Source organism: Buteo buteo, chromosome 9 (genome assembly GCF_964188355.1).
Source record: "Buteo buteo chromosome 9, bButBut1.hap1.1, whole genome shotgun sequence".
NCBI classification, from domain to species: domain Eukaryota; kingdom Metazoa; phylum Chordata; class Aves; order Accipitriformes; family Accipitridae; genus Buteo; species Buteo buteo.
Window position 1 is genome coordinate 6,192,455 of NC_134179.1, and position 12,843 is coordinate 6,205,297.

Sequence of the window (12,843 nt, forward strand, 5' to 3'; positions counted from 1 at the left end):
CTGCCTAAGGGTTACACTCCTGCTCACTTTTAAATGATTATTAAAACCAGCAATTCCTACTGTCATTCAGTCTTTCTCAAGGAATCTTGCCATTATCCATTCTGTTAACTCTTCCGAACTCCCCCCCCCTTCCTTTCACAAGACTTCACTCCAGACTTCTAAAGGAAGACTAAGCAAAGAAAATATAGATTACCAGAAAATTCCTAAATATAAATGTCAGTATGTGGAATTGTTTCCTAAAATTATTTATGAATCTTTGATGTCTAGGCTAAATGCACAGAATCAAGTAATACCCTGAATATTTGACACTAGGGACCAGTACAGCTTTGGCTGGCATATTTGACTTCTGTTGAATTTGGATTTCCCTTCCACAAATTAGGAGAGGTAATTAGATTCTATGTGCAGTGTAAGCCAATGTAATCAGGAATCTTTTTTACATGTGTTTCAGGGGAATTCTGTCCACCAGACATACTTTACACGTGGAAGAAAATACAAAAATGTGTAAATTGCCCTAAGACTGTAGCCCGTAGATATATTTCCTACAGGTGATGAAAGAAGGTGGCAACTTTCCTCCTTTGTTTTAGTTATATTCAGACATTTCATTGGTAAGTCTGTTCTCCCACTAAGAAAATTCTTTCCTTTTTATTGAATACCTTTGCTTCTCTCCCTCAGGCTTCAAGGGGGAAGGAGTGCTGGTACATTCCCCTTGGCACTGAGCTGAGCTGTGGCATCCAGCATGGGAACTCTGATGGACGTGGTGCCCCGACACACACCACAGCCTGCTACATCCTCCGTGAGTTTCCAGGAGTCCTTTTTGTGTCTGACCTCTGTTCTGGATGCTTGATGGGGACGTTGGGAGGGGACACTCAGTGACACAAAGGCATTAGTTGCATTAGGCAGCTCTTTTTGCTGTTACTGCAGTCATGGCCTCACAAGCCTTACAGCCTTTGTTTCTGAATCAGACTCACTTGCTGTTATTTCCCCAACCAAAATTTTATTAGCAAGAGCTGAACTGTGGCCATTGATATTTTTCTCTTTCTCAAGAGCTAATTAGAGAAACAGAGAATGTTGATGAAGTGCCTTAAAATCCTTGGATGGAAGTCCTGAAGGAAAGTTTATGTGTTGATACTCGTGGTGCTGCTGTGACACGACGACAGTCTCTTCACAACAACAGGAAATGGAGCAGTAACAGGGCTTTGTTATGTACCTTGCCCGGAATTCAACAGGGGCAAGTACAAGGGTTAGGGTTATGCTGAAACTGGCCAGGAGAGGGCAATGCCACCAACCAAACTACCATCCTATATGTTTTGAAGGTCACTCACACCAGGCCCAGTTGATGCAGACACCCTTTTGATACCATTGCCCCGTGCTCTTCATTTTGGAATCATCTTCAGGGAGAATTATGAAACATTCGTTTTAGTGACAGGCTGTTTTGTTTGCTTCTTGCAAAGGTAACATTCAAAGGCATCTATTATGATGTTATAAAACTGAAAGAAAAATATGCCTGCTACAAGAAGCTTGACATTTAAGAGTGAAACACAAAGATGGGAGAACTAGCATTTAATATGTAAAAGGTATTTTCAGCACACACATACACCCAAGATACATTTGTGTTACCACAATAAACAGAAGAATGGCTCAGCATGCTCTGCCTCTCAGTCTAACCATCAGAAATAGCCTAGTTTCTATTCTCTGATGACATCAAAGTGAGGCAGTTCTGTTTCAAAGATAAGAAACCCCATGTAGAAGCAAATCTTTGATGACAAAATCTCTGATGGAAAACATACTGCGAGCAGGCCTGTGCCTGAACATGGCATGTATAATGAGAACACTTTGCCTTTTGCTGTATTGGTGTTCTAGTAGGTAGAAGCTCTATAACAGGGATATGGGACTGAAAGTAACCACCTGAATTTCAGACTTCAGTCCCAACTTTCTTGGTTGATCCAAAAAGGCAGGCACGGTAGGGCTTCTGGCTTAAATAGTCTTTCCAAGTCAAACCAACTTCTTCACAGTTCCCCCAATATGTTCAGCTGAGATAGTATTTCTGCATTTCTCAGGGATGGCACTACTGTCCTATGGGTGACACCTCTGGCTTTAGGTCCTCTGATTTGTGCCAGGAAATGTGAGTATAGGGAGTAGGGGTGAGAGAAATGCTTCCCGGTACTAATAACTACATGGGGTTTTTTTGTCCTTTGCTGTATTTGGTTGGCCTAGGAGAAAGTGCCCTTCTCTAAACGACATTTGGCTATTTTATCTGGTATACATATATAGATCCATCACTATGCTTCTGAAAGGAAGTCCAGGACTTTTTGTGTGATTTATATGCAAAGCCAGCTGCTCAATCCATGTGGCTGACAGCCCCCTCACCATCACGCTGTGTAATGTGTCCTGCTATGCAATGGCATGGGCAGCACACTGTGATTGAAGGATATGTTATATACTTCATATGACTGCCAATCTGTAATTGGGGGTGGTGCCACAGAGCGCTTGTACAGGGACCTTGGAATTGGTTTGAGTTTAGATGATCAAATAGCCATGTCCCACTTCCGAACAATGCCAGTCTGCATCCCTGACAAACTAGGGATGCCTGCCAAGACTTAACATACAAGCTCTACGGAAAAACGCAGGTTGCACTGCAAGCAGTGACTTAATGGCAGTCTCTATATCCTGCTGTTGCCCAAATGTGTTGTAGTCCTGATAGTACAACTGTTAAAAGTGCTTCATTGTTGCCTATCACTAATGCAACAGGGCACCTACTAAATGCCACTGAGGTGGACCATGATAAATTAACTGGTGTTTTCAGTGTATCATCTTATCATGATTTAAACAGTACATTTTACATTTAAATCCTGTTTGTGCTTTGCCTTTTTATGCTATTTGAACAGATTAACTGTTTATTCTTATTTTTATTTAATTTTTTAATCCTGTAAATTTGGGTTATGCCTCCAGTATAAAGTCTGTGGCTAGGGACTGCCTGCCTTTGGCTTCTCTGCTCCTCAAAGGACAAGGGTGAATATCCAGAGCTTGTAGGGATTATGAGCATAAAATATTTAATCTGCTCTCAAATTCATTAAAAAAATTATGAAAACAATCAGAGAACACCTAGCAGCCATCTGCAGCCTCTCTGTGTATTCAGAGTGCATTTGATTTTACTTCAGTACATCTGGAGTTAATTTTTTTCCTCCAGAAATTGAAGTAAGGAGGGATGACCTCAGCATCCTTACCTGTTAATATTAGTGGTCTTCTATGAATGTATGTTTACTATGTAGCACTGAAAAACAGATAATAAATATAACTTTTTCTTTGAGATTACTAGTCAAGAATAGCATTATAAAGTCCACAGAAAAGGCTCAGAGTGTGTTTTGGTGGTGGTGGGTTTTAGTTTTTTTTCTAAATTAGGACACTTTCTGTCTGATGGGGAAACCACTTATTCAGTTTTTCTATGACATTTTATTGAAATTGCAAAGCCATAAGCTTCTTGATTGCATCACAAACAATGGGGGTAAATATTTATTGCTCTCTATTTGATGGCATTTTGAGTCTCAGAAGTAAACTCTGTCAAGGTACTAACCATCAGCATTGCCAACTTACAAGACTTTATGCAAAGACTCACAGTAATCTGTTGTTTTGCTTCACAGATGTCATATTACAATTAATGAAAACATAAAAATCTCAATTCCTGCTGAATTATGAAAAGTAGGGAAGGCAAACATGAATAAATAATTTAAAACATGTCATAGAGGCATGGGGGCTGACTCCTTTTTCAGTTACCTGGGTTGGTTACAGAGGGAAATTACCTGTTGCTTGTCTTTCTGTATTTTAGCTGCATCTCCACATGTGGCAGGGTAAAATGGTAAAATTATGCAATTGCTTTTTCCTCCAGATGCTTCAATACTTAGGCAGAAAAACATGTTTGTTTTTAAATGTCTTTCTCACTTAGAAATGCTTGGCCAGATATTTTGAAATCTGAAGGCACAGTCTGATATCACAGGGCAGTACTTGCAGTGTTGCTCTGTGGACTGGCAGCCAGAGCCCCTGGCAGAAGCAGTCTTCATCCATTCTGAGAGATTTTTCTTTTTTTTTCTTTTTCTGGGCATTTCCTGTAAGGCAAGATGAAGTTTGAGAGATTGCCTGGAGATATTTGATACTTGTTTCTGGAACAAATGCAGTTATTATTGATTTAGAAAATTTGCTGGGGATTGTATTTAATTCTAGTTTTAAAGTTTTCTGTCTTTTTTCTTCTTTTGACTTCATTCCCAGGGCAGCTAGAGCAGGGCCGAGTACTGTGCAAATGTTACTGGCTGTGTGGTGGCCTGGTTTGCAGCTTCCTGTCTCTACCAGGTTGCTGACAATGCTGCTGTTTCTTCGGGGCTGCAGAATGACCGCTGAGAGTTAAAGCTGGCAGCTCTTACAATCTTGCCTTTTGCTTTTCTAGCTAAGCAAGGCATCTGCTATTTGCTGTTCTTTGACTCTCTCCCTGCCCCCACACCATACAGGGCTTGCTGTGTTTGGTGGGTTTGAAAATCTCTTTTACGCAGCAGGTTTTGTGTGAGTACGACTGCTGGAAATGGGTTTCAGATGTTTCCCCAACTCAGTCCTGGGCCTGCATCTTGTAAGCTGACGCGTTTCTATAGGAACGGTATGACATCTCTCCCGCTACTCCCCCAGCAGCTCCCTCTCGAGCATGCCCAGTGCAAGCCTTGACTTTGGCTCAACTATCAGTGTGCAGTAACAGGCTGCACATATGGGACTATGAATGCGGTTCCTGATGAGCTCCAACTCTTTGTCTTTGGGAGGAGGAGGAAGAGGTCGTGCCCAGAGCTGGCGGCTCTGCCCTGTGTCCTCTGAGACCCTCGCCTGTCGGTGGGCTTGTGGAGAATGCTCGCTTGTTTGGCCAGAGGGAATTTACTGGATATTCTTCAGGAGGGCTTCACGGAGGTAAATGCATGTCCCAAGTCTCACACAGACCTTTCCGGGGCAAGGCAGCATGCTTTTGTGCAGCATCTCTCAGGAACTGCTATGTGTCCCAGTGCTTTGAGTGCTTTGAGGAACAGAGGAGAAAAATGAGCAAGATTTCAGGGTGGGATTGCTGCTTATTAACAGAAGGGCATACGGGGCAGCTCAGCCAGGGGTCTGCAAATCAATAGTTTTTTGAAGAGTTTGTGGCTGTTTTACAGCTGGTATTTTTAGCTTGGAGTTTTTATTCTCTTTGCAGCGCTTTACTGTTGTACCGGTAAATAATGTAAACTGCAGCAACATTATGGAGCACAGTTTATTTTATAGAATTGACTCCTCTCCCAAGTATATGAAGTCTCTGTGTCTGAAGGCTGTTGGAAAACCTGTAAATCAGCTTTGTGGATGCACTTTTTTTGGGAGAGGCTGACAAAGAGCAGGCTGGCTGTTTTTTTTTCCCATCCTGTTCTGTAGGTTGAATCTCTTGGGGACTGAAATTCATCTTGGTCAGGAAAATATAATCTTAAAAGTGTTCTTCATGTGCTTTTTCTGCTGTTAGGGAGACTAATAAATCATAAAATAAGGAGTGAGAAGTACTAAGAAATTCCAGAGATGGGAATCCTGTAACTGCATGGAGAGTGCATATTGCCATCAGCTTCCCTTTTTAGAGTGCACAAAAATTAGTTCCGTTGGACTCTCTGTAGACTCAGTACAAAATGCCAGGGCAGCCACTGCCTGGCTGTGCATCATGCAGACCATGCTGGAGCATGATTTCCTGTCTGTAAGCTGAAAAGGAAGGAAAATTGTGGGGGCTTGTGCTGAAACCAAAGAGTGGCTGCTATTTGGTTTCTCACCTGGTGGCAGGGATAGTCTCTTGGTGTGTTTTATTCTTTCTTAGAGCACATAGCTTGTTTTTGTTTGTGTTCAGTGTTCTTCATCCTTGCAAAGCTCAGCTCCCACCTGACTGTTCTGCCCCATACTCCATTCTTCACAGAAAATGGAACATCCCTCTTGGGCTTAACAGCACCAGTCATCACAGGGAAAACAAAGTGGGTATGAAACTTGAGCCTCACAGCTTCATGCCAGCCACAGGTCTCCTTTGATTGCTCTGCATAACTGTGTAAATACTCCATGCCCTCCTCCACAGAGTATCTCAGTCTCATTTTTAGCTAGCAAAGGTGTTGGTTTAGCTGAGGTTTATACTTCCTGTGCTTGAGGGCAGCAGATCCTTCTCAGGCATAAGCTAACAGTAACCTGTATATTAATAACATAATTAATAATGGGAGCAAAGAACAGTTTTGCATTCAGTGCTAACCCCACCCTGACTGTCTGGTTTTACCACAGACTGCTCAGCTGTGGAAAAAAAGTCCCTCTCCCACAATAAAAACTGATTCACTCTCATGAGTCCCACTTGGGATCTCTGCCACATCACACACTTCACATTATAACAGAAATAAAATTAAAATCAGTTTTGCAAGTGCAGAACCTATGGTACAGAGAGATTAAGTGACTTGCCAAGGACATGCATCATGTCGCAGACACAGTTGGAAATGAGTGAGAAACCCCGTAATTCTGTGCCTTCTGTTTTGATCCACCAACTACACTTCCTCCTCTATCTCTTTGTACCTTAGGTGCTTATTTATAGAAGTCTGTGAATGTGAAAGAGTGTCCCAAGGTGTCTGATCCCAACATAGCACTGATGTTAGAAGGCTGGAAGTGAGTGGCTACTAAACCTAATGTTTGGGTATAAAAACAGATTCAAGATAAAACGTCAGACTTAATTTAATAAAAGCAGTGAATTGGGGTATTGCAGGAATTGCCTTGGTGATACATTGTCTGTTCTTTTGATAGAGCATAATTTCTGGCCAGGTGGCTCTTTTAGTGACTAGACACCTTGAAATAGAAGGATGCACTTTCCAAATCTGTGCATTAACATACACAAGTAAGTAAGTTGCTAGCAAGCTCCTAGTTGTATGTGCAGAGCTCAGGTGCAACCCTACACATGCTTGGGACATAGAGGCCAGGTATAATTCCAGTTCTGTAGGGATATTGATTGTGTGTCTCTATATTGCACCTTTGGTCAATAATCCATGCCTGGAAAGTTACCCAATACAACCAAGATGCTACAGACAAGTTTCTTCTGTTCCTTTGCATTCTTTTCCCTCTCTGTCCATCCTGCTGGCTGAAAGCCACCCTGCCAGCCTCATTATCTGATGAGCGTGGATGGAGAACGCAGCATTGTTGGTCCTTGTGCAGCTAATGTTTGTTCTGCTTCACAGATCATCTGTCAGATTGATGCTTTCTCCATGATGAACATAATCACAGATTGGTAAAGGGGCCCTGTAAATTGCAAGTTCAGGCCAGTGTATGTCCCTTCGCTCTCAGAGTCCCTGGCCAAAATGCATTGTGGGCAGTGTCACCTGCAGACATCTAAATCAGGATGACTTTTGTTTAATATTGAAATGCAGCGAACTACTTGTGTGGGCATCACGCAGCTCCTGTCCGTCTCTCATTAGTGGACTAACCTGCCTTGAAGGTGTTTTCCTGCTGTTTATTGAGACTTATCCTGCTCTGAGGCAGCTAAATAATTCAGTCCCACAGCTGGATGGTGGCATGGGAATGTATGGCTGCTAAAAGCAGTAGTTTATAATGCAAGGAAACCATAGGGGGCAGGGTCTACCCTGTGGTGACTCTGTCCATGTGGCCTCAGCTTGTTCTCTCTCCTTGAGGAAATGCAGTTTACTTGAGATTCGTGCTTATGCTTCTGTCAGTTCTTTACAACAGATGGGGCACACAGAAATGTGTCAGAAATGGGCCTGACAGCTCCAAGACATTAATGTGTCTGTATTTTAAGAATAATATACCTTCTCTTTTTCAAGTTGGAAGATCATTTCCTCTGGCAATCTTAATTATGTAGTTGCTTGTGTGCAATGAGTCATTTGAAATAGCTATTTTTTCCCTCTGAGATTTTGTTGAACAACAGGCCTGGGATTGGCTTCTCTCCAGAGAGTGAAATTTTTACGAGCCCAAGCAGAGATTGTTTTGAAATCGGGGTCTCCCAACAGCAGCAAAGTGAAATGCAAGGTTACCACAAAAGGGTCTGTCTACATGGGGAAATACCTACGCATTTTGCTATGTCAGAACTGCTACTCTCCAGCGGTACGTACGCAGGAAGTGGTGCAGTGCCGGTAGGGCTCTGTGTTCTCTCCCTAGTAGGCTGCTTATTGCCAGCCCCCTCACCAAGTGCTTCATGTAATATTTTCCCTAAAGTAGTGGGTTCTTAGCTGAGTGGCATCTGCAATAGGTATTTCCTGGATTTCCCACATGTACAGTCTCTCTCCCTCACTCTTCAAGGTTTGCTGTATCTCTTTGTGGACTTGAGGTGATTAGATGACATTGTATCTGTGAGATCTGAATCCTTGCTGTGGTAAATGACCTGGGTTCGATTTTGGTTTGCTTTTCTGGTAGAAGTAATTTTCTGGCAGTATAGACTTGCTACTGTCTTGTTCTGGCAGCTGTTCTTTTCCCCTTGGTGTAATATCCATGATCTGTGATGAAAATGTCTCTGCTGCTGCGATCTTAGCAGGAGAAAATTGCACTCACCCTCTCCTTGCAATGAATGCTATTTATAGCTAATAGGATTCACAATGAAGAGAGCTGGTTTGACTCCTGTCTCCCTCGTCCAGTTCAGCCCATTAGGACCAGCCTGTAACTAAATGCTCCCTGTAGTACTGAATCCCTCAGAGCCCGGGTTTCACTGAATACATGACACTCTTCAGAGATGCTGCTGTTTTCCACATAGTAGGGCCAAGTCTCATTTCACATCAGCTTTGTTTTGGTATGAGTCCACTAGTATTTTACATATGTTCTATGCTGTTAAAGCTATGGGATGGTCAGGCACACTTGTTTAAGGCTTGGCCAGAGATCTGAAGAACCACCTGAACCTTGCCAGGTTGCCTGTCTGGTCTGCAAGAGGCTGGGCAGCTGCTGCATTGTGATTCTGCTAAGCCTCAAGTACGGACATCAGAAAACACAGCTGGGGTTTCCCACACCTGGATTTACATGGAGATGTACTTTAGCAGACAAATGCTTGCTCTAGCAGGAATTCTTATCAATTTTTCTCAAAGCCCTTGTGCCTGGCCAGCAATAGGACTATCAGCAAGGGAAGGATGTATTTGCTGTTATGTAGGATTAGGAATTGAGCAGTTAGGATTCAATCCCTGCTTGAGGTTCACTGTATATCTAAGCCAGGCTGTTACTTGGTTGCAGAGCAGTGGCTGTCCTTTGGCAGGGTGTATTACAGTGCATTTGCACAGTAACAGGCAAAGATTTATTGTTATCAAAGCATTTTACAAGGAACATAAAAATTAGTACAGCTGCTTTATAGCTAGAAACTGAGGCACACAAAGGTAAAGTCGGCTGCCAAATTCACAGCAAGTCATTGGCAGAGTGAGGAACAGAGTCCATGTCTTAAATGTGCCTTTAGTGCCCTTCATCCTGGACCAGGCAACCTCACTGGGTGTCCCTTCCCCTTTTCTTCATACAAAAGGTTCTTGCCTGCAAAAAGCACTGTTCAGTCATACTGTGTGCTCAGTCTCTCCATGAAGCTTCTTTTCCCTGTCTGTACAGGGCTAGTGACTGCATTCTGCTAAGTAAGGAACAATGCTTCTTTTCTTTCCTGAAGCATCAGGGAATGTCTCAGTGCAACTTGTTTTGACAGACCTTAGACATTTGGGTGTAGTGGAACCATTTGATAATTCAGGGTGAATCATGTGCTCCCAAGTACTGGCCGTTTACACTAAAAGATCTCTTGTGGCTCAGCTTTTTGCCTGTATGCTTGTATAGAAACACTGCCTGTGTGAGAAAAAGGCCTCAAAATATCAGATTGGGGAAAATGCAGAGGCACTAAAACATCTTGGAAAAGTGCCAGAAATTATCCCTGAAGCAGCAACCTGACTTCAGATGGCAGTGACATTTTGGGGTGTGGATGTCTGACTGTTGATTCAAAGAAACACATTCTAGCAAGATTCATTTTACATTAATTTCTACCTGCTAGACTTCTGGAGTAGTTGCTGCCTGCAGTGATGCTGAATTTGTTTAAGGAACAGATACCATCTTCAGATTTCTGAACATAAAAAGGGTGCACAGAACTGCCACTGTGGATGTGGAAGGTATAGTGAGTAATTCCAGGATTTTTACAAACAGGAGATCAGATTTAAAGGAGGTATAGGTAGAAAACAGATTAATTGCAGGGAGAATGCTTGTGTGTGGTGTTTTGAAAGTGACAGGCAATATTACTGTTTTAAGGAAGCACACTTGGATACCACTGACAGAAATATCCCTATCTGGCAGATGGGTGGCACAAGTGAGATCACTGTCTGACAACAAGGATATGTCTTGGCAAAAGATCAATAGAAGGAAAAGTTTTCTTGTATTAAAAGGGAAAATGGAATCATCAGGCTTTTGTTCCTCACAAATTAAATAACTCTTGTTCTACACAGATAAAAAGCTGTCAGACATGCATTTCTTGCCATTTGCCCACCTAGGCCCGGTTTCTTGGGAGGAGACTCAAGGTTAGTTATTATTAGGTTGCAACAAACTACTGAGCATAACTGTCTTTCACATGTGAGTGGTGCTGCTGGCTTCATGAACTGTTTAAAGAGATCATACATTTGCATCTACTAAGCTCTTCCAAAGGGACTCTAAAGTGCAACACTAAATTAATAAAATGGCAGTATATATAGGCACAGGTAAGAATTACTTCATCCTGAACTGAAAGTTGTATGTCTCTGGAATGGAGCATGACATCTATTGGCTGTGCAACAACAAGTAAAAATCAAAACAGTAGAAAGAATTTAGGGAGTTTGAATGGAATTGGGTCTTGCTGTTTAACACGTAAGCTCTTCCTGTTAATGGGTGAAGACTGTGAAAGATGTGGAAAACTTTTCAGTCAAAAATTACGTGTCCTGCTGGATAGCTGGGCACTCTGGAAACTTCTTGCTATTGTTTGCATTCAGGCAACATGTGAAACACACCTTCAGCTCTAAAATTCATCCTTCACAGACTTTCCAGCACTTGAGCTGGCATCTGAAAGTCTGCCAGTGAGCTGCTCTCTTAGTAGACCAGACACTTGTTCCCCTCCCAGTAACAAGTGGTGGTTTAGCCAGGATGCCACAGGCAAGTGTCATTTCAACCCAGCAGTACTGCCAGGATTTGAGCAAAAACTGCTGCTCTTCTCCCTCTGGAGACAAAGACAGTGTTCTCCCCATCCTGACATTCTGAATGAATGGCAGAAGCAGTTCCTGTGTGAGATCTGTGTTTAGAAACCTGCGTACAGAGAAGAGGATTTAATTCTTTATATTTGTTCTGAGCACCCAGGATGACAGGAATGTCTCTAAAGTATTTCTAAAGATCTGGCCAAAGCCTTCTAAAGTTGCAGGTACTTGCTTTCTAAAATCTTTGCACAATCCTGAACAGTCTATGAATGGTGGTCAGACTCAGTGGTTTCAAAAATGTTGTCTGGACTAAGAGATCAGAAAGCAGAAGACTGACCTTTATATTCTTGAATCTGGCTAGAGAAACAGATGGCTACTGCTTGAGGTGAATTCACTGAACCGAAGAAACAGTTTATATTAAGATGAGGAAAATGCAACTCAGTGTGCCTAGAACAGCAAAGGTTAAGGGCATTGTTGGGCTGCTCTTCCCAAAGGTTTGTGCTACTTGAGTCTTTGAAATTGACCTTAGAAATTATAGAAAACATGTGCTGGCTAGAATTTAATGGAGAGTTCAGGATAATCCTTCTTTCTGGGTCTCAGCAAATCAGTGAAAAATCCTTGTCCAGACATGTTAGGGTGTTGGAAATGTCCATGTTTTCACTCAGATATGGGCGAAGGGTTAAGGAGCTCCTGGTCTTTTGAAGTTCACATACTATTTCTGTCTCCTGGTGTGCACCAGGTTGCATGGGTGCCTCCTTTTCCAAACTGTGTTGCTGTACTGAGGCATCTTCTGTGCTTGAGACAGGCTGTTTATAGAAGATTTCGAAAATACACATCAGACCAAAAGTTATTTTGAATGAAATTACACCTTCTGCTTTAAAGTAAGCGTTTTATGAAAGAGAAGTCCTGTGGGTGCATATGGTCTTTCTGGCATCACTGTGGTCATAATTGGGTGGTTTTCACTGTTGGATGTCTCAGGAGCTATCTCAATACATTAAACAGCCTGAATCACATTTAAGCAGCAATTCTGAACAAAAATAAATCTGCTGCTGGCTTTGAGAGCAGAGAGGGACATTTTCTTTGCTTGTGAGTTTTTATATTCTGCTTTTACAAAGGCCTTCTCAAACAAAAACAACAAAAAAATCAAACTAGAGGAACACTGGATGGAAAATTACAGTTCCCATCTAATTAAGGTAATGTCAGAAAGCTTAGAAATCACACAAGGCCTTAAACATTACATCCTGATGCAATTAGGCTAGCCTTTTGAGCTTTGCTGTTGCAGACATTTGATTCAGTGCTCTGAACAGACAGGACACTAAATGCCTTTCATACTGGGACCAACCTCATAGCATGAGGGCTGTTGACCTTGTTAGACCTGGTGCTTGGGCAATGTCTGTAGGGTATAAAGGAAAAGCAGAGTAAAGATTATGAGAAATATTATTCTTCCAGGCTGATTCTGTAAATCCAACAATAAGGATAGATACAAATTCATCAAATGAACACAGAAAAGTAATCTCTTCCTAGAAGCAGACAGTGTCATGGGAGTCTACTGTAACATGATAGCAAGGAGGTCAGGCCTTCTTAAGGCATCTGCCTGCTAAACAATGATTTTGTCCAAGAATGAAGATTTGGCCAACTTCAAAACGTGCAATACCATAATCTCAGAGGAGGTGAA

At 42.2% G+C, this 12,843-nt stretch overlaps 1 protein-coding gene across 2 annotated transcripts in view; it reads left to right on the top strand.

The window, feature by feature from the left end:
• The window catches only part of DIXDC1 (DIX domain containing 1), a 52,618-nt gene that overhangs the window by 9,530 nt on the left and 30,245 nt on the right, over positions 1 to 12,843 (top strand). Inside the window, exon 2 of one of the 2 annotated variants that reach the window (XM_075035101.1) lies at positions 673 to 793. In XM_075035101.1, the coding sequence (XP_074891202.1) occupies positions 737 to 793 (57 nt within the window). In that variant the 5' untranslated portion in view covers positions 673 to 736. Of the gene's footprint in view, positions 1 to 672; positions 794 to 4,757; positions 4,939 to 12,843 lie in introns of those variants that run through there. The other variant, XM_075035100.1, reaches the window with a different exon arrangement.